General features: G+C 44.4%; 1 protein-coding gene across 1 annotated transcript in view; it reads left to right on the top strand.

Moving 5' to 3' along the window:
* The first annotated feature begins 7398 nt into the window (after window positions 1-7398).
* The window catches only part of LOC139386959 (small conductance calcium-activated potassium channel protein 2-like), a 58401-nt gene continuing 39734 nt past the window's right edge, over window positions 7399-26065 (top strand). The window contains exon 1 of the mRNA XM_071132870.1: window positions 7399-8580. Within this exon, the coding sequence (XP_070988971.1) occupies window positions 7399-8580 (1182 nt within the window). The remainder of the gene's footprint in view (window positions 8581-26065) is intronic.

Below are 26065 nucleotides of genomic sequence, written 5' to 3'. Positions count from 1 at the left end.
CAGAGCCTAAAGGCCTACACCCAAAGTACTATATGATCATTGATTTTCTTACTGTCATTTATAATCTCGTTGATGTTTCTTCCTCCTGGAGAAGTCTGCACAACCCACAGACGAATCAGGTAGGCTATTTCTCTCACATTATATTGAGATAAATTATATATTTTTTTTACTAGAATAACAGTATAGTGAAATGAAGAAAATTCATAGAATTATGCTGAATAGAGAAGGACATTTGTGATAGCAGTTACAAAGTCAATGTTTTGACCTAGAGGCTTGGCATATGATTTTGCACAGGGGAGTACATGTGTAGCACTTAAATCAGGAAGGCTGTTGTTTACTTTCAATGGCCAAGCTAACAATATGGTTCCACGGTTCTAAGTGCTTGCTTGCTGTGGTCAGTTCCCTTCTTTGTGTTGCTGTTGTGGCTCTGAAGGGATGAGAGGCTCGGGTGAGTCTTTGAACCTTGCATGAATGATGAGTTTCTCTTATACCTCTCATTTCCATATTTCACCTAGATACCCTCTATTCCACACAGACCTCTCCACCCACACACACTCTCTACCAATACACACTTTCAAAGCACTGTTGTGCACGGAGCTCGTTCCTGGCCATCTCTGACATCACAAGCTTCAGACCCCCTTCAGAGTGGCCTTCTCTTTCATTGTCCTTATCCCATTCAACATGTCCATTCTCCTGTCCTTAACCGCTCCTCCAACCTGCTTCCTCTGGGACCACAATATTGGCTCAGTGGAGGGAATCTGATGATTTGGCTCCTTGGGGGGAGGGGGGTCAAATGATGAGCATCAGGGAAAGCTCCTGTGTCGTTGTTAGAGTACTGGCCATTCTACTTTGTCGACATGCACCTCACTGCAATGCATAATAACTATAACCCCTCCCTCATCCTCCATCCAACCATCCATCCAGCCATTCATTTAAAACCTCATACCGCCATCGGGCACACCAACCCTACCACGGTGTACCCCCTCCCTAATGAGAAGACATGATCACGTTCAGGCAGTGTGGAGAGGAGGATGCGATCCCCTCGGCCATGGTAACTAACTGGTTATTGGTCCCTTATCTTTGCACTGGCGCATGACGACATGGAGTAACGGTAACAGTTACAGGCTTTCTTTCTCACGGCGCTTTCACAGTGGCGTATGAACTTGAATGCTCCTCAGAATATCCCTTTAACACGGATCTGATCTGGCTGAGCCGGCGCCAGCGTGCTGTACTACAGCCGCCGCCTGCATGTGGCACTTTATCATCCGGCGGCCCACTTCTTTGTGGCTGCAATGGAAAACACTTAATCAAAGTTGTCCGCCCAGTGCCGGTCCATTCATTTATGGGGGCTTGGATACTAACACGCAAACTGATATTTAACAGCGGCTTGCCATGTACCTGCCTTGCCCTGAATGATGGCGGGATGCTTAGTCGTTTGAGTAGCCTTAGCAAATCTAACTGATGATCTAGCTGTCAGAGGAATTCTATTCAACCATTGGGCGCTTGGCTGTCAGTGCCGCTGCCTGCCAGTATCTATCTGGTCGACGGTGCCTACCCTTACAAAACATGTATTTATTTTTTTACATGAATCAGACACGTGGTTTTCCCTCATTCATTTCTTTCTCACACGTGATATATATTTTCTTTAGCTCTTCCAGTTACATCTGGTTTCCCATCCAGGGACAACCGGGACAGACCCTGCTTCGCTTCAGAGGCAAACCAGCAGTGGGATGCAGGGCGCTATGTCGCTGGAATGAATGTGCCAAAACTGGAAAAAAGACAGCGAAAGCAAAGGCAAGGGTAACATAACTAAAGATAGGGATAATGGCAGGAAAGAAGGAAGCGTGTTATTTTATAGCATTATCATAAACAATAATCACTGAAAATGATTTTTACAATTCATTTGTTTTCGCATTGGGAAAGGATTTCCTTGCAATATTTTGTTTTGCTATCAATACTTTTGGGTTTGTGTTAAGCTTTCGATACCATTATTTTTGTTTACAATACAATGACATTTTTTCTCGCCTTCAGAATGTTCCATGATATTAATAGAAAAACAGATTGCTCACTCACTTGAGGATTGCATCCCATAACGCTATTACTCTATTAAAAGTGTTGAAAGTCTTCTCCCCGCCACAGTTTCAGTAAAGCTGAGGGATGGGGCTGGAGAAATGCAACCACTCTCAAATCCATAGACCACGCTATGCATACAAGTACTGCCCATGCATGATATCAAAACTGATGGTTTAAACATGTGTTTAGGCTATACAGTGGTGCTTTACATTTACTTTGTTTACAAACATAGGGGTAAAACAAGCTTATGCCTTGGGTTCTGATGGGTTACGACAGTTGAACTAAGCTCATAAAGGCATTTATATGTTTTATTCCTAAAGGTTCCGTGGCTTCATATTATTAATTTACAAGTCCAAAAGTGTATGTAGCAACTAAGGATTGCCCCTTTAACAGGCAGTGACCTTTATACAGCAGAACTATGTTGCCAGTTGAATGTGATCCAACTCCCCAAAAATGTAATTACATTGATTTTCACTTGTGAACTTGCAATTCCACATGTGACAGTAGGATTTTCACATGAGAATGTTTTTCACATGGGAAACTGCATATCCGATTTTCACGTGAACGTTTTTAACGTGTGAAAATGCAAATTTCGCACGTGAAAACACAATTCACATGTGAGGTGAAAACATGTTATTCTCCTCACATGTGAAAGGGTGGTGTTAACATGTAATACATGTGAAAATGCTAGGGTATGCCTCTCACTCTCTCTCTCTTTCTCTCTCTCTCTCTGTGTGGTGTGTGATTGGCAGGCCTGTTTGAGTCACTGTCTCATATCTCTGAGTTCAGGGGTCATTCATCATGCTATTGGCAATGCTGTACAAATGCATCACTTCTATTGGATGTCACCTCCTCTGTGTGTCATAACATTGCACCAAGGACCCTCGCCCCCTCACTGCTTGTAAGAATCACCATTGTTAGTCATCGCACTCGAGTGAAGTCGTACGAAGTTGCTTTGAATTGACAGACAGTAATCCAAGATGGCCGTCGCTCCTGTCCATCACATGAGAACTCCCCTCCATATAAGGCAGAGGAGCAGGGATTTATTTGAAACACGGCTTGTCTCTTTAAATGTAAAAAGTACAGCCTCCCAACACAGGCTCTTCTCGCTCTCCTGTTTCCACAACAGCTGTCGGCTCCACCGCTTCCCACAGTGAGCACAAAGAGAATACGAGGGAGAAGGCAACTCTCATTACACATGGATAGATTCACACAGGGACTCAGAGAACAGACAGGCACAGAGTGTGCACTGTTTAACCAAATCATGTCATGCTACACATGCATAGGTGTTGAGTCTGACGAGACATTGGCGGGTTGGGGTCGTAATGAAAATGCTATCTTTATTACAGAATGCAATAGGTCATACACACGGAAGATGTGGAGAACTGATAGATGCATACAACGTTACTATTTCCCCTGTATCCTCACTATTGTAGTTGAATCCTTATTTTTGTTGACTTCGTTGACCACAGCACAACATAGTTTCCATTTCCCCTCTATTCAATAGAATGTGTTTTATTTTCTCTAACCTGCACCTGCTCTTATTATACTGAAAAAAAATAGGAACACAACATGCAACAATTTGAAAGATTTTACTGAGTTACAATTCATATAAGGAAATCATTCAATTGAAATAAATTCATTAGGCCCTAATCTATGGATTTCATGACTGGGAATACAGATGTGCATCTGTTGGTGCAAAGGTTAGTATCTGGTGTGACCACAATTTATCTCATGCAGCGTGACACATCTCTTTTGCAGAGTCGATCAGGCTGTTGATTGTGGCCTGTGGAATGTTGTACCACTCCTCTTCCAATGGCTGTGCGGACAGTGGTATAAAGTACTTAAGTAAAAATACTTTAAAGTACTACTTAAGTAGTTTTTTGGGGTATCTGTACTTTACTATTTATATTTTTGACTACTTTTACTTTTACTCCACTACATCCCTAAAGAAAATGATATACTTTTTACTCCATACATTTTCCCTGACACCCAAAAGTACTCTTTACATTTGGAATGCTTAGCAGGACAGGAAAAGGGTCTAATTCACACACCTATCAAGAGAACATCCCTGGTCATCCCTTCTGCCTCTGTTCTGGCGGACTCAAGAAACACATACTTTGTTTGTAAATTATGTCTGAGTGTTGGAGTGTGCCCCTGGCTATCCGTAAGACAATCAAAAAACAACAACAACATGGTTTGCATTATATAAGGAATTTGAAATTATTTGTACTTTAATAGTTAAGTATATTTTAGCAAATACATTTACTTTTGATACTTAAGTATATTTAAAACCAAATACTTTTAGACTTTTACTCAAGTAGTATTTTACTGGGTGACTTTCACTTTCACTTGAGTAATTTTCTATTAAGGTATCTTTACTTTTACTCAAGTATGACAATTGGATACTTTTTCCACCACTGTGTGCGAAGTTGCTGGATATTGGCGGGAACTGGAACACGCTGTCTTATATGTCAATCCAGAGAATCCTAAACATGTTCAATGGGTGACATGTCTGGTGAGTATGCAGGTCATGGAAGAACTGGGACATTTTCAGCTTCCGGGAATTGTGAACAGATCCTTGCGACACAGGGCAACACATTATCATGCTGAGACATGAGGTGACGGTGGCGGATGAACGGCACGATAATGGGTCTCAAGCTCATGAAACATGGGACCAACACTTTACATGTTGTGTTTCCATTTTGGTTCAGTGTATATACAACTTAATCTGTGATTACGGTCTTCTTATCTGCTTCCTGTGTTAGGTATAACTGCTTCCTGTGTTAGGTATAACTGCTTCCTGTGTTAGGTATAACTGCTTCCCCTTGCCCGTGCTCTCTACACTACCATTTATGTGTTACTGAGCTTCCACGGTATTTCTTATGGGATGTCACCAAGGCTTGCAATTCACACAACAGGCTTCCTAATGCAAATAGTCAAGCTAAGAAGGATGGGTTCTGGTATGTGGGCTAAATCCAAGAGGAATTAAGTAGGCATGCCAGTCTTTTTTTTTTGCTAGAGAGAGAGGGTGGGAGGAGTGGAGTGTCTGTGTGAGTGAGTGAGTGTGCGTGCGAGCGAGCGTGTGTGTTTTGGAATGCGCACTCTTGTGCTTGTGTGTGTCAACACTCGTGTTCGTGGACGTTTGTGTTTGTGTAAGAGTTGTAAAAGTTTGATTTAATTATTTACATGGCAGCAGTAACATTGCATCCCAAACGACCAAATGAAACTCCATCTTGCCAAGGAACCCACACAGGTCACAACGACCAATTACTTAATGAAAATGATCAGGTTTCTAATGTGATGCTGGCCAGGGCTACTCCAAATTCCTTCAGTCTTTCACAGGAGCTATAAAACAGAGTGTACCTAAGCCTTCCCCCCCAACTATTGACGAAAGGGTCTACATCTGCAGTCTGAGGCCCATCAAAACTCAAAATGGCTGAGCCAGCTTTGGAAAGTATTACTTATTAAGAAGTACTCCTAATGTATGAGGAACACGAGTTTGCTTCCTCTCTCTTGCCCACCCACTCTCTCCAGCTTCTACGCAAACTGTCAACATGTCATTTTTGAGTTTTATGACTTATGTCAGTTTTATAAAGTTAGGCCTATAGGCGATTGTCAGTTTTATTTTGAAATGTGTTTTTCCCCTTCGAAATGGATAGTGAACCACTACCCCCTCATTTTTTTGCCGTAAACACAGATCATCATTCACATATAATTTTGGGTTTCCCCCTCTCCTCCCTTTCCACCCTCCTTGGTCGCTGTCCTTCAGTTAGTTGCAGTGGAGGATTTAGGTATAGGCGACATGGGCAGCCGCCCATGGCAGGATCTTGCCCAGGACGGCACGGGGCGCCCACACGGAAAATAATAATAATAGTAATAACAAATAATAACATTTAAACAATTGAAAAACATATTCTGAATGGTGACATTTGCACAATCGGTTTTATATCGCTCATTTGCACGTCACGTTAATGACATCATGCCTTTCCCACTCAGAAGTACGAGATAGGGAGGGGGTGGGGCTAGGTTGACCTCAGGTCTCCCCACTGGAAGCCCGAGGTAGGGGGAGCGGGGGAATCTATCAAATAGCACACCTGTAACTTTGTACAGTACTAATGCAATCAGTAATGCAATTAGTAGTGTAATAATCATGTTCTCTTCTTTATAATTGTGTTATTCTATTTGTGTATTTGTGTGATATAGGATGGTACTTATGTTTTTGTTCCCTTGGGGGTTCGCCCAGGGAACAAGCTAGAACCGCCACTGGTGAGTATTTTTGTCGCTCGCTCACCAGCTATCTCTTTCAGAAGCTTGGGCAGCGCTCTCCCCCTCTTTGCCCTTCCCCTCTCCCTCGCTCACGCCCTCGCTCTTTCCCTCCCTCGGATCTATCGGCAGGCTGTCTTAAAATGGCCTGCACAACAAATCCTACCATGTTGCGAGACAACCAAATGCTTTTATATCATTATGCTTTGTGTGTAACGCAATCCGACAGCAGCTACAGTGTTTTTACATAGGCCTTGTGAGCACCTCTTATGGTTGCACATTTTGTTGTGCTCAAAACCACTGTGCATGATATCATGCCGATTTTTTTTCTGCCTGGTAATCCAAAACCATGTCTACTCATGATGAAATATTAAACACTGACCTGCAAGTCTCAACGATAAGATAGGAGAGGGTTTTCGACCATTATTAAAAACAATTTTCTCGAATGGACTCTATGGACCAAGTATGTGAAGTCTTCTGAGGTGTTACATTACATTACTTTTTTAATTAGGCCTTTCAGTTGATGCTTATGATGAGTGGTTGGAAGTAGAGTTTTATAGAACCTCGTATTATAGACCTATAGACCGAGTAGTGACACAACCGAGTAGGCTAAGCCTAGTTATGGTATAGCTCTCAGGGTAGACAGCTAAAGCAGATTCAGTTGGAGGAAAAGTGATCGCCCGATGACATGCATGGTGGTTGTGGCAACAGTGGATATTCGATAGTCAAGATCCAATGCGTTTATAAATTATTGGCCATATAGATCAAGCCTGCAAAGGATCTTAACACTTTCATCCCCATTTGGTTGTCGCATCAACTAAATCAGTTGCGCGCATTGTTGTCGTTGAGGCTCTATACACTAACATGTGTGCATATGTGGCTACCAATATTCTAACGAAGGCGGTGTTTTGGCCGTACGGTGACGTTTTAAGGCAGGTCCTGGTCAAACCTACCAATGAGACGAGTCGGCTCTATTCTGCTGGGACTGATCGCAATGAACGGGTGTCCGAGCTATACAAGGCAAAGGAGCATCCACAGTAAGACGCGGCTATTAAGGGGATGAGGCATCGATACGCGGGAGCTGTCTATCAGCACCAAATCCCCGACGAAGAGCGAGGCAGCGTGCAGAGCCAAGACCCAAACCCAGTCGCTCCAGTTTTCAGTCTGCCGCCCCCTCCTCCGTCTTTCAGAGAGCGTTCGACTACCACCTCGCACTACCTGAACCACCACCAACTGCCTTGTCTGAGCAAGCCCTCTCGAAGAGGTATCCATGCCTGTCAGCCGCAGCACGGCGACCCCCCGCCTCTAACAAGCTACGACATCGCCCAGCGACCTTCACACCGGGTCTGTGAACCCGCAGGGCAGCCAGCACACCTACAGCAGAACCTTTGGGCCGCAGCCGGTTCCCAGCCGCAGTCGGAGCAGCCTTTTTTTCAGAGCTGCCACTGCAATTGTTCCGAGGAGGCGAGCCTTTCTCACCAGCGCCAGCCCCTCACTCACCCGCCGCAGCCCTCTCCATCTTTGCCGCCGTCGTCCTCTCTGCTGTTTTTGCAGGAATCTAATCACGGGGATAATTTGCAAAGCAGTGACAATTATCAACAGGCGAGCAACGTGGAACGCTACCGGGGAGGTGGAGGAGGAGGGCACCGAGACCAGAAGCAGTTGTTGCAGCAACAGCAGCAGCAGCACAGCAGACTCCAACACAGGGACCCCTCCCCTGAAACAACCCGAGCAAACTCACAGAAGGGGCGCACTATAAATGTATGTGAGTCAATCGAGGCTAATCGGCGAGCATTCGAGTCCCAGACTCAGGACCTGCAACAGCTACAGCAACTCCCACAATTGCGAGCTCAACAACAGCTTCTGGTGGGGAGCAGCTTCCCTGTCTACTACTGCGCCAACGGTTCAGGAGAGCTCTGTCGGAATAACCAGGCAACACTGCTGCAACAGCATCAGCAAGACGCACAGGGGCGTCCGCAGCACTGTGACCAAGACCGCAATAAGCCAGGGAGGACAAACCAAGCCAACCAGCCACAGCACCCCAACCAGCCACCGCACCCCAACCAGCCGCAGCACCATTGCCGCGACTCTCGTGTAAACTCACCAACGCAGCCGTACGGAGGGAACTCGTCTGCGACTGGCAGTAGCAGCAAGAGCAGCCCTAACTACGGCTCCAGCTATCACCTGTGGCCCGAGAGCCCGCATAAGGGAGAAGAGAGGATACTCATCGATCATCATCAGGTACATTTCACATTTGCTGATGCACCATCGATACAAATAATTATAGGGTCTGATAAACCTGTAACCTGTAAATGGGCTATTATAACGTTAACATTCCATGGCCACGCCTGTCACATGATTATTTGATATCGGCCTAACAGCGTTTCATGTGGGTTATTTGGATCGATGGATAGGTATGTGTTAGTGCATATTGTTTCACAGGTAACATTCGTAAGGGTCTATGTAACTGCAACTGCTTCTTCAAAAAACACGAATGTAACCTATGACACCCCCCTCCTCACGCACACACGCACGAACGTGCTCTCTCATTCTCACACTCACCCCCTCTTTCCTAGAATCTCACACACGCACGCACGCACGGACACACACACACCTGTTCCATGTTGCAATAACAGCGAGTCTTTTTTTGCGCGTTGAAAAATGTAAATCTGTTCTCTCGCAGCCAGAGATAACTGTCTGTTAAATCTTCACAGTAGGCGACTCTCTCCTGTTACACGTTTTGGCATAGTGCCACAGTTATGACAAAACATTTTGCTTTGAAGCACCTTACCGGAGTCCAGTTTTTCATTGGATCCTTTGTACTGCAACGTACAAACTAATGAACGGGTTGGATGCAAATACTGTGCAAAAGCCAACCCATGACATAATGGATATGTAGCCTAACAGCAAATAATAAATAAATGCTCAAATATGTTTTCATCCGAGATTGTGTTATTTTAAGTGCTATCATTTTTTAAATGTAATCTCTGCTAATAAATCCTTTAAAAAATGTACCTCTTGAATTTATATTGCTGTTACATTAAACTATATGCATTTCCATATTATGCATACACCCTGGCTCATCATAAAATAACCATAGCAAAACTGAATATAACAATGCTTGAATTCCCTATTTTATACATTTATACATTATGCATTAAATGCTTGTTTAGTCCCTAGTCCATCAGACGTGAACAACTACTACACGTTTTCTGATACACTCGCAGCTTTCTGGTTCTACTTTATTGACTTGCCCTTAACGAGTCTGCTCCCCCTGTTTGAAATCCCTTAAACAAAACAATTGTGACAGCGCGAGACTGATACAGTGTATACCATCACAGTATCCTGCAACACCCCCCCCCCCCCCCCCCCCATCTCACTAGCTGCTCCATATTGACAGCACTGTGATATTGTGTCCAGCTTCAATAACATGTGTATGTGCAAATGTAACTTGCTGACCCCATTGTGAGTCTCGTGTAAGTACTCTTGAACCCCTGCCACTTATTGATAGCGACCCCCCCACCCCCCCACCCCCACAAGTGAGTGGCTCCGGCTGCAGACTGGCACCGGTTGCCAGCCTATATACCTCTAAAAGGGAAGATGGGGTCGCGCGTGTCATCGGCAGGATGGATGGAGAGACGAAGGGGAAAGCTATTACACTAAAGCCTTTGTACCGCTGGTGCCAAACTGGAGTGGCACACGGTCATAATCACCCTATGTGAGCCATAGGAGGTCAGTAGGGTATACGTCACCGTGCCACTGCCACCAACCTGATGCCATATGACATGACATAATGCTTGGATTTACATTACGGCTGTGCTGCTGTCTTTGCACCTTCGTTGGCTTTTGCCTTTTTTGGCTCGGGGGTTTTTAGAGAGAGTTTTTTTTTATCTCAAAGGAATATGTTCTTTTCCAAAATCGCATAGGCTCGGCAAGACTCGTTTTTTTCTAAGAGTTGTCTTTTCATGGCTACCGCTATTAGGGCAGCATGTATTCAGGCTACACGACTAGACTTCGGTAATTGCGATTGTGTGACCCACGAGCCTGCAATGTCGAACAGATCCCCTGCTTTGCTATGATTAGCGATGCTGTTCAAGGCTCCATCCGTTGCCAGAGGAAACAACATTTGTTGATCTGACTCTCTCAATCAGGCCTGTTCTACAAGGCACTTTGTTTTAGCTCGATTGGGCGTGCAGTGTTGTGCATGTTTCCACTGGCTACCTTCCCATCCTCAGGCCCAGGGCAGCCAACACCTTGTAAGTAAACACACACCAATGAAGAAATGTCCCCCTCATTCATTACGGGGGTGGAACCCAGCCATATCCTGTATGCTGGGAGTGAATGGCCGATCTCTGATAACACATTCACATTGAATTAGGGGGGGTCTGCATTTAAGTGCTGCTACTCCACACTTGGTAACTGAAATAGATTTATGTTTCTATGTTTGTTGCTATGGTGAGGAAAACCTGACATTGTATAGCTGGGCCTCTCTAAAGACATTGCCTACGTACAGAGAATGAAGGGAAGAAATGCCCTCCAAGGTTTTACATACATTGTACACGCACACACACGCACACACCCACACACAGGACAGCTGCTACGGTTCTTCTAATAGGTGATGGCTTCCTATCCTCTCCACGTGCTCAGTTCACATGACTTTCTTGTGTTTTATCTGAGGGGGGGGGGGGGGGGGGTTCCTCAGTAGCCCAGAGCAACGCTGCCGTAGACCACCATCGCTCTACATGCCAGGTGTTTTTGCTCCGGTCACCCAAGTGCAATTTGTCGCCTGTATTAGACCTCTGCTGCGCTCCCATTTTAATGCACGCTGTAACATGCCATAATTGTCGGGGTTTGTCACTCTGCCCAGATGCCGCTTTGCTCGATAAATGACCCAGGTTCCTTCATATGGTAATTTTTGCGCGATAGTGGCCAAGTTGTGTCAGCCATATAATGTATCACAGCCATGCATGTGGTTGGTGGCTAATTATGTTATTGATCTTGCCTTGGGTTATGGCATGATCAGAGGACAGGAACCTGGAGAGTATGAATAATGTCACTGTAATTTGATATTGATCATTCATCATGATATGGAGTCTGGAAAGACTTGTGATATGCTCCAATTGTAATCAGTGTGATGTGTTTCATTACATCTGCTAGAATATCATGTTCAGTGTTTCTGGCGCCATCGCGGAACCGTACCAGTTGGCAGGTGTTACTGAATAAGTACTGTAACGCTATTATAGTTCATATTACAGCAAATTGCAATTCACTGTGAGAATGAATGAGATCGCCTTTACAGCAGAGATAGTGTGCTGTGCATCTTACACTAAATCAACTCATGGTTCCCTGACTACACTACAATATGCACGTCTGAAAGCATCTCTCACCACTGTGATTTACCGTTTAACCCAGTTAGCGCATGTGTACTGTAGCTTTTTTCCCCCCATTGTGAGGCTACCCAGACACTCACTGTATTTCACCCGTTTGGTTTGAAGTCTTAACCCCGGGCTAAGGTCCTGGTGCCCTAAGGTTTGGATTTGACTGGAGATACTGCACCACTTAATTCTCTCCCGCATCAAACATATCACCGTTTCTGTAAACCTCACAAAAAACCCTTGGACAGATGAATAAATATTCTGTGTAAAACAGAAGGCGCCATTGAGCGGAAAGAGGACATCTCACGCTCAGAAACTGCCTTGAACCACTTTTTATTATTATATATTTTTTTTTACAAAGAACATGAATATGAATGTGTTGACTTTTCCATAGAGATGTGTGCCAGTAGGAGGGTGTCCAGTCTGTGTGGCATATTTGAACACTTTCACACTGAAATATGTATTAGCTGGTTCTGCCATAGAGCTAAGGACTTAGCTATTATAGAGAATGGATGTTGTGTGGCATTTATTTGAATTTATAGAATGCAAATGATAATTATTCATCATGAAAACAATATTTGCGTGCGTGTATTTGTGTAGCTGTCATAGAACAAACGTACAATGCATGCCATTGTAATGAGTACCAGTAGGGGAATCGCTGTTTGCGTAGTGTTTAAATTATTGTCCTTATTTGCACGTCATTTGAATGGCACTCAGTTGATCGACGGTCTCAGTCGAATGAAGCACTGCAGTACAGTATGTGCTCTCTCACTGCAATAGTGCCTAACAGTATCTGTTTAGGAGAGCTCTCACTAGATATTGTGCGTGTGTGTGTGTGTGCGCGCATGTGTGTGTGTGTGTGTGTGCGTGTGTGTGCATGATAGAGAAAGACAAATACTGAGAGAGAGTGTGTGTGTACTTGTGAGTGAGTGGGAGGGAGAGCTGTTAGTATACCATTGTCATCTCCATGCCACAATCTTCCCTTAAAAGGCGTAAAGGGCATACAAACTCTGTTGAAACACCAGTTTTCTCCACAATGACGTTGTGACGCGTTTCATTTGTCTTTGGGGAGATTCTCCCCTCCGAGTCCTAACAACAGCCTCCGAATGCAACTCGGTTCACGTTTTCACAAGAAGGAGGGATTTTCGACACGATTTCTCATGATGGTGGTAATAGCTATGTGGTTTGATGTGTTGTTTTTAGTGTGAACACACACACACACACACACACACACACACACACACACACACACACACACACACACACACACACACACACACACACACACACACAGCTATGTAGTTTGATCTGTTCTTGTGAACACACACGGTGATGCTCATCGCTGTGTGGTTCAGTATATTATTATTGTGAACAGTGTGGCTATAGACCTTTCCATCTCTAATATCTTGTTGTCTTGTGCGACACTAAGTATAGTATACATGAGAAGAATAAGGAACCCCCCTCACTGTGTTTCTATAGCGAAAGTCCCCGTTGTGGTTTCACCCTGTGGCTCCGTGGTACATACAGCTGCACAGCCCTTCATTAGGGTCGTCTGATTGTTAACCCCTTAATGGACTCTGTCCCGGCTCCTTTGGTCACCTCACTAGCTCCTTTTTATTCAAACCTTTCATGACCAGTTCCGGGGAGAGTCCATTTTCTAACTGCCTTTTCTCTCTCTCTCTCTCTCTCTCTCTCTCTCTCTCTCTCTCTCTCTCTCTCTCTCTGCAGCCATCTATTTTCTCTTCTCAAGTAAAAAAAACTTTTTAAATAGAATCAATTTACACTAAAGGACCCCGAGGGCATTAAAAACCGCAGCACTTAATTTTACAACAAAAAAAAAACACACAAAAAAAAACACATCATAGAAGCAAACTGTATCTGAGGGCTGTGACCACAATTCCCAGGACTTTTATCTTGTCGGACTTAATAGCCGGGCATGGGAAGAATCCTGTTGAGCATATAGGGATATAGCCGCATGTATTATACGTGGGCCTCCCAACCATACAACAACCTCAAAACAACATCGGGTTGAGCGAGTAGTACAGTATGTTAGTGAACTGACTGTAAGTGTCTGGGCGAAGGGTTGGGGGGGGGGGGGGGGGGGGGGGGGGGGCAGGTGAATACAAATGTGCCGCTATTCCAAATGGCTTCTCTTTCATTTAGCAGAAAAAGAGGGTTATAAAGCAGATAAGGAAATTCAATTAGTTTCTACTGGGTGCTGCCGGAGTCAGATCCATGTTACGTGACATATGGTCAGGGCTGTCTCTTAGACTAGGCCTTGGAGGACAGATATCGTGTTTCAACTTGCGTGTTTCTGTAATTTTCCTTCCGGACTCGGAGGCATTGCGGCCGTTGTCTGAGTAGGGTCCAGATGCACCATGGAGGGGATTGCAGTTGCAGATGGAAAAAGGTTTGCAGCTGTCTTTTTCCCAAGAAAATTGAACATAGAATGTGTAAAAAAAAAAAGTCGAACAAATGTTATGTGAAGGAATAAGGCATTAAAGGGACACTTTGGGATTTTGGCACTGAGGCCCTTCATCTACTTCCACCCGGGTCAGATGAACTGTGTCCAGTATGAAGGAAGTAAGAGTTAAATTTGTGAGCTAATGCTAATTAGCATTAGCGCAATGCACTATTGCTAGTTAGGAATTTTCTTAAAACTGGATGCAGAGACATAACAATGGTATCCACGAGTTCATCTGACTGGGGAAGTAGATAAAGGACCTCATTTGCCAACATCCTGAAGTATCCCTTTAAGGTAAAAACATACCACAAAAACAGGTGCGAAACGCTAAGTATGACCTGGGTATTATCTCCATGTTAATGCATTGCTCTTTGAAACGGAGAGTTTCCATGATACTTTTCTCTCTTCTCAGAACCATGGAGAGAACTCTCTCTGTCTCTCTCTCGCTTGGCTGAAACTCTGTCGTCTTGTCCTCCTCACATCATCAATCTAAGGCTGGATGGATCCACAGAGTTCTCGAGTCAATCTTGACTGAGTTTGTTATGGTATTGATCCATCCTATGCTATAGGTTGTGCTGCACTCTCCCTTGGTATTGATGTCTCTGCCTTGGGAGAGAAAGAAACGGCCTTTGTCTGGAATTTAGTGGAGGCTCGTTCCAAAAATGACTTACATCCTTCAAAATGAACTCTGAAGTTGGATTGTTATGCATTGCCATTGCATTCCGAGACAGTAAATTTGGCGCCGTGAGACAAAGTTGTGCGATTGCACCAATGAAGGATATTGCCTGTTGTAATAATCTCAGAGTAGAATTTATGACTGTTTGTCCCTATGATGTCAAATAGTCACGAGGGCTGCGTAATAGGATGATGTAGTTTACTGGGTCGGCAAGTGTTTGTATGTGTAGAAGCAGAGGGGCCTTTACTGGTATGAAGTGTGTGTTTGTGTGTGTGTGTGTGTGTGTGTGTGTGTGTGTGTGTGTGTGTGTGTGTGTGTGTGTGTGTGTGTGTGTGTACATGTGTGTGCGAGTGTGTGTGCTTATGTGCATGTGTGTGCCTGAATGTCTTTATTCTAAAATGTGTGTACCGCCAAAACAGACGGGGACACAGGGAGAGACTGTCAGGATGAAGGTGGCTGTGTGTGCATATGTGTGCATATCGACAATGTCTCAGAGTCTCATGTCAGAATTAGACGGTTGTTCATGTTTCTGAAATGCCAAATTGCTCAGTTGTTCTAAACGTCAAAGTGTTTAAGGTTAAGTTTAGGCATTAACTCATAATTTTAGGGTTAGGATTAAGTTCAGGCATAGTCTCTTAATACCTATAAAAAACAAATCTCTATCGCTGAATTCGAACATGCATCTGGCCCTTTGGAACCAGAGGCAGATGCTTATACTTATGCCCATCTTCCATTCCTGTCCACAACATCCTTTCAAAACCAAAGCCTACTTGAAGGTAACAGCACTCACCATTGACCCTAATAGCCGGTTTCCACGTAATTTCCCGATGCCCGTTGAATACTGACTTGTATCACAGGTTACCTGCCTGTGTGTATTGGTAGGATATTCCACCTAATCTAGATTTTACAGTGCCTTGCGAAAGTATTCGGCCCCCTTGAACTTTGCGACCTTTTACCACATTTCAGGCTTCAAACATAAAGATATAAAACAGTATTTTTTTGTGAAGAATCAACAACAAGTGGGACACAATCATGAAGTGGAACGACATTTATTGGATATTTCAAACTTTTTTAACAAATCAAAAACTGAAAAATTGGGCGTGCAAAATTATTCAGCCCCCTTAAGTTAATACTTTGTAGCACCACCTTTTGCTGCGATTACAGCTGTAAGTCGCTTGGGGTATGTCTCTATCAGTTTTGCACATCGAGAGACTGAAATTTTTTCCCATTCCTCCTTGCAAAACAGCTCGAGCTCAGTGAGGTTGGATGGAGAGCATTTGTGAACAGCAGTTTTCAGTTCTTTCCACAGATTCTCGATTGGATTCAGGTCTGGACTTTGACTTGGCCATTCTAACACCTGGATATGTTTATTATTGAACCATTCCATTGTAGATTTTGCTTTATGTTTTGGATCATTGTCTTGTTGGAAGACAAATCTCCGTCCCAGTCTCAGGTCTTTTGCAGACTCCATCAGGTTTTCTTCCAGAATGGTCCTGTATTTGGCTCCATCCATCTTCCCATCAATTTTAACCATCTTCCCTGTCCCTGCTGAAGAAAAGCAGGCCCAAACCATGATGCTGCCACCATCATGTTTGACAGTGGGGATGGTGTGTTCAGGGTGATGAGCTGTGTTGCTTTTACGCCAAACATAACATTTTGCATTGTTGCCAAAAAGTTCAATTTTGGTTTCATCTGACCAGAGCACCTTCTTCCACATGTTTGGTGTGTCTCCCAGGTGGCTTGTGGCAAACTCCAAACATTATTTTGACAAAATCTAGACATCTATAATGTACTATACTGTACTCTACTGAAGTGGTTCCCAACCTTTAATGTACCCTTTGATAGGCAAAAAAATAGGCAAACAATTAATTTATTTAGTTGTAATGACCTCCATCTCATCTGATCCATACTGCAAATCATCTATTTTCTGTGACAATTTTTTTCAAATATATGAAATAGGCTATATTTGAACTAATTTCATTTTTACTCATTATGACTAATTTCCTGCAACCTGCGCCAGCTCCTGTAAAATAGTTACTGAGTTTTGAATGGTTTGAGCAGTTTTCTGCATCGTAAAGGTGCAACCACGGAAACAAAGCCATGCCCCATTTGTTTCTATGGCAGAGGCTGTGGTACAGCTAAGCCTAAGCCGTGCTAATGATTCTCACAGTCGAAGTAAAATGATATAAATTACTTGCTTGTGATGCGCGCCCCTCAAATGATACACATTTAACAACAGCCTGAGCGCACTGGACTTGAAGCAACGACACAGATGTAGCCTAACCATGTGCCGTTCAATTTATTATCCGAATGGCACTGGTGCACTTCACAGGTCACGTTTATAAGTGAGTGAATGTTAGGAAAAGTGTGCCGTTTAGTAACCACTGCTGTTGTGCTGTATTATACTGTACTGGATTGTGCTTTGAGGTGCTTTAACTTGTCATGGTCTCAACTCACTGGGTCTGTGTCTGGATCTTGGGGCCATTGTCCTGATATAAATCTTGGCTCCTGGATGTTACCTTAGTCTGTGGCTTACAAAGCATAGGTAACCTAATTTGAAGAAGATAATGCTCTATGATAACTGGCTAATCACTCCCAACACATTGGAATCCAGTTGACTACTTTTAAATGGTGGAAGCCCTCAGTGGCAACGTCTATACTAAAATGAGTTATATTTTTTAAATTTAACTCGGCAAGTCAGTTAAGAACAAATTGTTATTTAGATTGACGGCCTACCCCGGACAATGCTGGGCCTTTATGTCCTGCCCTATGGGCCTCCCGATCACATCCGGATGTGATACAGCCTGAATTTGAAACCAGGGACTGTAGTGACGCCTCTTGCACTGAGACGCAGTGCCTTAGACCGCTGCACCACTCGGGAGCCCATTATATCGACCTAGAGTCCTCCATTTATCTCTATGATTGACACTTGACACTGCAACACCTTTTATTTTGCCAAAATAAAGATAGGTATATATAATGAATTCGATGTATAAGTCATTCAATAAATCAACAAGTTTCAGATTCATACAATCAACATTGAATATTTTACAGAGAACAATAGATTTGATGTTTCTCTAAATTCATTTAAAAAGTTTTGAAAAGCAGGTATAATTTTTTTTTTACTATTTATTTAATGTGGTAAGCATTCCTAAAATGAATCTGTTAATCGAAGGTTAATCAAAATGATCACTAATTGAGTGGGGTGGTGAGGAATTCAGATATTTAAATATCAAAACATAGACCTTACAGTGAAATGCTTACTTACAAGCCCTTAAGCCCTTAACCAACAATGCAGTTTTAAGAAAATACCCCCCCCAAAAGTTATAAAAGTAACAAATAATTAAAGAGTAGCAGTAAAATAACAATAGCGTGGCTATATACAGGGGGTACCGGTACAGAGTCAATGTGCGGGGGCACCGGTTAGTCGAGGTAATATTTCTCTCAATCCTGACTATCCTCCCTGTCCCTGCCGCTGAAAAACATCCACACAGCATGATGCTGCCACCACCATGATTCACCGTAGGGATGGTGCCAGTTTTCCTCCAGACATGATGCTTAGCTTCAGAACAAAGAGTTCAATCTTGGTTTCAACAGACCAGATAATCTTGTTTCTCATGGTCTGAGAGTCCTTTAGGTGCCTTTTGGCAAATTCCAAGCGGGCTGTCATGTGCCTTTCACTGAGGAGTGGCTTCCGTCTGGCCACTCTACCATAAAGGCCTGCTTGGTGGAATGCTGCAAAGATGGTTGTCCTTCTGGAAGGTTCTCCTATCTCAACAGAAGAATTCTGGAGCTCTGTCAGAGTAACAATCTGGTTTTTGTTCACCTCCCTGACCAAGGCCCTTTTAACCCCGATTGCTCAGTTTGGCTGGGCAGCCAGCTCTAGGAAGAGTCTTGGTGGTTACAAACTTCTTCTATTTAAGAATTATGGAGGCTACTGTGTTCTTGGGGACCTTCAATGCTGCAGATCTGTTTTGGTACCATTCCCCTCTACACAATCCTGTCTCAGCGCTCTAAGGACAATTCCTTCGACCTCATGACATGTATTTTTTTCTGACATGCTCTGTCAACAGTAGTACTTTATATACAGGTGTGTGCCTTTCCAAATCATGTCCAATCAATTGAATTTACCACAGGTGGACTCCAATCAAGTTGTAGAAACATCTCAAGGATGATCAATGGAAACAGGATGCACCCAAGCTCATTTTCAAGTCTCATAGCAAATGGTCTGAATAGTTATGTAAATGTGATATTTAAGTTTATTTGTATTTTTATGCATTTGTAAAATTGTCTAAAAACAGTTTTTGCTTTGTCATTATGGGGTATTGTTTGGAAGATATATTAGCATGGGTGTTGTTAGGCCCGAGACAAAATATTCAACAATACCACAACATTGTTGAATACTCATTTCTGATTGGTCAGAAGGGCATTCTAGAATGGACATTAAAACCAGATAACGGGACAGTTGGAAAAGATATTGGGACTCGGCTCCACCTCATCCCGCTGTGTCGTCCATTATTTCCAAGGTAATGTACAGAACGTCAACGTTTATCCCTTACATATCAGGGCGTGGTTGGACCGGCAAATTGTATTGTTAGGGGATTTGAAGGACCACAGCCACAATCACTGTGCTCTTAGGTACATTTTTTAAATTGTTGAGGCAATTTCAGCAGAAATGTTGCAGATGGGGAGGTTCAAGTCCCTAATGACACACCATGGTATAATAGAGGGATGTTTTGCAGATGGAAATAGTAGAATGATGATTTACTGGGAAAGATGGGCTGATCTGTGGCTGTCTGAACATTGGAATTAATGTGTGTGGGAATAAATATATGCACAGTATCAATGTTTGAAGTCCTCCAATCAGGGGTGAGGGTGGGAATGTGATTATTGTATATTTTGTGTTTAATTATTCTGTTTTCTGTTTTGGTTTTACGCTGTGAGCGGTGTGTGTGCTGGCACGCTCGCTTCCACGCCCGCCCATGCATCTGCCGGGGATTAGTCCTTCCCACCCTTGGAAAATTCCTTTGGGCTGGGGGCAGGTGGGGGCAAGCACACCCAATGATCAGAGCACCCACTGATGGATCGGCCATTCCAGAGGAGGGTGACGTGTGGTCCCAATAGATCAAACGGTCGCGGACAGCAAACGGAATGCACAGACGCCCAGCTGGACACTGGAGGGGAGTGGGCTCTGTACGTAATGCCCCCTCGATGTCCGCGTCCAGCACCAACACTACCGGTGCCACCAGGCAAGAGGCCGGGAGTATGGGTGTGGGATCCATGGACCTTGAAAATAAGAATTTGTTCTTAACTGACTTGCCTAGTTAAATAAAGGTAAAATAAATGTAAAAAAAAAATGTACTCCAGATTGCGGTGGTCCGTCCAGATGAGAAAAGGGTGTGTCTCTCAAGCCAATGTCTCCATGCCTTCAAAGCCTTGACGACAGCCAACAGCTCCCGGTCCCCCACGTCATAGTTTCGTTCCGCCGGGATGAGCTTCTTTGAAAAGAAGGCACAGGGGCAGAACTTTGGTGGCGTACCCGAGCGCTGAGAGAGCACAGCTCCTATCCCAGCCTCGGACGTGTCCATCTCCACTATGAACGCCAAAGAGGGATCTGGATGGGCCAGCACCGGAGCCGAGGTAAACAGAGCCCTCAGGTGACCAAAAGCCCTGTCCGCCTCAGCCGACCACTGCAAACGCACCGGTCCCCCCTTCAGCAGTGAGGTAATGGGAGCCGATACCTGACCAAAACCCCTGATAAACCTCCGGTAGTAGTTGGAAAACCCTAAAAACCGCTGCACTTCCTTTACCGTGGTGGGAGATGCGGTCACTCTCCATCTCCACCCCTGAAGTGGAAATGCGGTACCCTAGGAGGGAGACGGGCTGTTTAAAGAATAGGCATTTCTCAGCCTTGACGTACTGGTCATGCTCCAACAGTCGACCAAGCACCCTGCGCCTCAGGGACACATGCTCAGCGCATGTAGCAGAGTATATCAGAATGTCGTCGATATACACCACTACACCCTGCCCGTGCAGGTCCCGGAAAATCTTGTTTACAAAGTTCTGGAAGACTGATGGAGCATTCATCAACCCGTACGGCATGACGAGGTACTCATAGTGCCCTGATGTGGTACTAAATGCCGTGTTCCACTTGCCCCCCTCCCGGATATGCACCAGGTTGTAAGCGCTCCTGAGATCCAATTTTGTGAAGAAGCGTTGACTCGATCGCACTGGCTATGAGAGGTAGCGGGTAACTGTACCTCACAGTGATTTGGTTGATGGCTCGAAAGTCAATACACAGAGATTCGGAGACATATGTTTCCATAGCCGCTGTCTCCTCTTGCGACAGGGTATACACGTGACTCCTGGGAAGTGCTGCGTCTACCAGGAGATTTATCGCACAATCCCCCCGCCGATGGGGTGGTAATTGAGTCCCCTTCTTTTTACAGAAGGCGAGAGCCAAATTGGCATATTCAGAGGGGTTGCGCACGGTGGAGACCTGGTCGGGACTTTCCACCGTAGTAGCACCGACGGAAACCCCCTAAACAACTCCCCGAGCACTTTCGTGACCACCCCAGGATAGCCCTCTGTTGCTACGAAATAGTGGGGTCATGACAGGCTAACCAGGGTAGGCCCAGCACCACGGGAAATGCAGGATAATCAATAAGGAAGAGACTGATTGTCTCCTTGTGACCCCCCTGCGTAACCATGCCCAGTGGAGCGGTGGCCTCCCTAATTAGCCCTGACCCTAATGGTCGACTATCTAGGGCATGCACAGGGAAGGGCATATCCACAGGAACAATGGGGATCCCTAAACTATGGGCAAATAATCTGTCAATAACATTCCCAGCTGCGCCTGAATCTACAAGCGCCTTATGCTGGGAATGCGGGGAAACCTCAGGAAAATTAATTAACAAAAACATGTGAGCAACAGGGGGCTCTGGGTGAGCCTGGTGCCGACTCACCTGGGGTGACACGAGAGTGCCCTGCCTGCTGCCTCGACTCCCAGAGGAACCTCCCCAGCACCGACCGGCAGTGTGCCCTCTGCGGCCATCGATGGTGCATGGAACGGCCCCTTCTCCAGTCGTCCTAAGTACAACACCTCCCAGCTCCATGGGAGAAGGACCGGCGGGGCTGGGTGATGGAACCGACAGTCCCCGATCTAGACGTCCGCGGGTAGCCAGCAGGTTATCCAGCCGGATGGACAGGTGCACCAGCTGGTCGAATGTGAGAGTGGTGTCCCTGCAGGCCAACTCCCAACACACGTCCTTGCGCAGACTGCACCGGTAGTGATCGATCAGGGCCCTGTCGTTTCATCCTGCGCCGGCGGCCAGGGTCCGGAATTCCACCGCAAACTCCTGTGCGCTCCTCGTCCCCTGCCTCAGGTGGACGAGACGTTCACCCGCCACTCTACCCTCAGGCGGGTGGTAAAAGACTGCCTGGAAGCGGCGAGTGAAATCCTCAAAGTGGTCCAACACCGCTTCTTCTTCCCCCCATACGGCATTGGCCCACTCCAGGGCTTTCCCTGAGAGGCAGAAATCGAGGGCAGCCACGCTCTCACGGCCTGAAGGAGCCGGATGGACGGTTGCCATGTAGAGCTCTAGCTGGAGCAAGAACCCCTGACAACTCGCCTCCGTTCCATCATACTCCCTCGGGAGGGCGAGCCGAATCCCACTGGGCCGGGTGAAGGAGGGGTGAGTGATGGCGAGACTGGTGGTGCTGGAGGGACTCTTCTCTCCCAGCGCTACATGGTTTGTAGAACTCGATCCATGGCGCTGCCGAGATGCTGTAGCATGGCAGCGTGCTGCTGGACTCGCTCCTCAACCCCTCCTGCAAGGGCACATGCTCCTGCTGACTCCATTCCGAGTGGGTGCGTGTTTCTGTCAAGGCTGTGGGTAAACTGGTGAAAGGAGTCAGGCGCAGGAGAGCTGAGATGTGTGGACAAGGTATTTAATACAAGATATCACCAGTATGAACACAATACTATGGTGTGGAAAAAATACCGGTACCACGAAAAATACGGGCGTTATAACAAAACCCAGCAACAAAATACCAGCTGTCAGTAACATCCTGAACAATAAAACAAACACGCACACAAACATGGGGGAAACCAGAGCGTTAAATAATGATCATGTAATGGGGGAATTGAAACCAGGTGTGTAGAAAATAAAGACAAAACAAATGGAAAATGAAAAGTGGATCGGCGATGGCTAGAAGGCCGGTGACGCCGAACGCAGCTCGAACAAGGAGAGGGACCGACTCCGGCGGAAGACAAGGTTTGGACACACTTACTCATTCAAGGGTTTTTCTTTAATTTTACTGTTTTCTACATTGTATAATAAAAGTGAAGACAAATTTCAAAAGTATGAAATTTCACATAAGGAATCATGTAGTAACCAAAAAAGTGTTTAACAAATCACAATAAAAGTTAGATTTTAGATTCTTCATAGTAGCCACCCTTTGCCTTGATGACAACTTTACACACTCTTGGCATTCTCTAAACCAGCTTAATCTGGAATGCTTTTCCAACAGTCTTGAAGGAGTTCCCACATATGCTAAGCACTTGTTGGCCGCTTTTCCTTCACTCTGCAGTCCAACTCATCCCAAACTATCTCAATTGGGTTGAGGTCGGGTGATTGTGGAGGCCAGTTCATCTTATGCATAACTACATCACCCTTCTTCTTGGTCAAATAGCCCTTACACAGCCTGGAGGTGTGTTGGGTCATTGTCCTGTTGAAAAACAAATGATAGTTCCACTAAGCACAAACCAGATGGGATGGTGTATCGCTGCAGAATGCAGTGGTAGCCATGCTGGTTAAGTGTGCCTTGAATTCTAAATAAATCACAGACAGTGTCACCAGCAAAGCACCCCCCCCCACCATCACACCTCCTCGTCCATGCTTCACGGTGGGAACCACACATGCGGAGATCATCCGTTCACTTATACTGATTTTCACAAAGACTTGGCGGTTGGAACCAAAAATCTCAAATTTGGACTCATCAGACCAAAGGACACATTTCCACCGGTCTAATGTCCATTGCTCGTGTTTTCTTGGCCCAAGCATATCTCTTCTTATTATTGGTGTCCTTTAGTAGTGGTTTCTTTTCAGCAATTCGACCATGAAGTCACCTCTGAACAGTTGATGTTGAGATGTGTCTGTTACTTGAACTCTGTGAAGTATTTATTTGGGCTGCAATTTCTGAGGATGGTAACTCTAATGAACTTAACTCTGGGTCTTCTTTTCCAGTGGCGGTCCTCAGGGGAGCCAGTTTCGTCATAGCGCTTGAGGGTTTTAGTGACTGCACTTGATGAAACTTTCAAAGTTCTTGAAATGTTCCGCATTGACTAACCTTCATGTCTTAAAGTAATGATGGACTGTCGTTTCTCTATGATTATTTGAGCTATTCTTGCCATAAGATTGACTATAGGGCTATCTTCTGTATACCATCCCCTTGTCACAACACAATTGATTGGCTCAAAAGCATTAAGAAGGAAAGAAATTCCACAAATGTACTTTTAACAAGGCACACCTGTTAATTGAAATGCATTCCAGGTGACTACCTCATGAAGCTGGTTGGGAGAATGCCAAGCGTGTGCAAAGCTGTCATCAAGGCAAAAGGTGGCTACTTTGAAGATTCTCAAATATAACATATGTTTTCAAATCAAAGTTTATTTGTCACGTGCGCCGAAAACAACAGGTGCACCAGACAATGAATTGCTTACTTACAGGCTCTAACCAATAGTGCGGGAAAAAAAAGAAAAAAAAAGTGTGTGTGTGTTTGGGTAAGTAAAGAAATAAAACAACAGTAAAAAGACATTTGAAAATAACAGTAGCAAGGCTATATACAGACACCGGTTAGTCAGGCTTATTGAGGTAGTATGTACATGTAGGTATGGTTAAAGTGACTCTGCATATATGATGAACAGAGAGTAGATTTGTTTAACACTAGTTTGGTTACTACATGATTCCATATGTTTTATTTCATAGTGTCACGTTCTGACCTTAGTTCTTTTGTTATGTCTTTGTTTTAGTATGGTCAGGGCGTGAGTTGGGTGGGTTGTCTATGTTAGTTTTTCTATGATTTGCTATTTCTGTGTTTGGCCTGGTATGGTTCTCAATCAGAGGCAGCTGTCAATCGTTGTCCCCGATTGAGAACCATATTTAGGGATCCTGTTTTCTATTGTGTTTCGTGGGTGATTATTTTCTGTTTTCTGTTGTGTCTGCACCAGCCAGAACTGTTTTCAGTCGTTCTCCTTGTTATTTTTGTTATTGCCGTGTTCATTTAATAAAAATGGACACATAGCACGCTGCACCTTGGTCCTCACCTTCTTCCATCAACAACGGCCGTTACACATAGTTTTGATGTCTTCACTATTATTCTACAATGTAGAAAATAGTAAAAATAAAGAAAAACCCGTGAATGAGTAGGTGTGTCCACACCTTTGACTGGTACTGTATGTATAGAAATAAATGTAACCTCATGCAAGGCATGCCTCAATATGTTAATGAGCCAGACACAATAATACCATGCACCCACTAGTGGTCAAATGTTTTTGGTGCTCCAAAAATACAGTAGGGTACTGTATTCTGTGGGGTGGATTTACAGTGCCATTTGAAATACAATACTACCATTTCCTCTGTAGTAATGGTGCAAACATAACAGTCCGTTTATTCACTGTGGCACCCAGAGGCTGCAGTATAGCGGAAGCCTAATCATTACAACAATTATTATCTAGGTGATCTTTTTCATCTTAATGAATTTCTGAGCTTCATTCACCTCGCCTGCAATTGAACATGTGAATCTATTGTAGGCCTAAGTTATTACTGTAATATACATTTTTACTGTAATAACAATAATAAGTATTTTTCAGCATTTTACCCATCATGCAGTGCAATCTACAGCTTTAAATCTATAAAACATATTCAGGGTATTTTACTGTGCATTTTTCAGTGCTTTACTGTTGAAATTACAGTGTCTTATAGTGTACAGATGAAGAGTCCTGCAATGCAGGGCATTTTAAACTTGTAGTTTATTTGAGGTTTACAAAGGCTTCTGATGTTTGTAATTTCCACTTAGACATTTTTTACCTGATTTTCCCCCATGAAAAATATATCAACCCCTACAAAAAATATCCATTAATTATAATCCACATAATAATTCACATTTCCTGTTTCTGCAGGATTATTTTCCTGCTGTAGCAAACTGGCT

The sequence above is a fragment of the Oncorhynchus clarkii genome, chromosome 28, assembly GCF_045791955.1.
Source record: "Oncorhynchus clarkii lewisi isolate Uvic-CL-2024 chromosome 28, UVic_Ocla_1.0, whole genome shotgun sequence".
NCBI classification, from domain to species: domain Eukaryota; kingdom Metazoa; phylum Chordata; class Actinopteri; order Salmoniformes; family Salmonidae; genus Oncorhynchus; species Oncorhynchus clarkii.
Note: the sequence above shows the minus strand (reverse complement) of the source record. Positions and strands in the feature narration are given on the sequence as shown.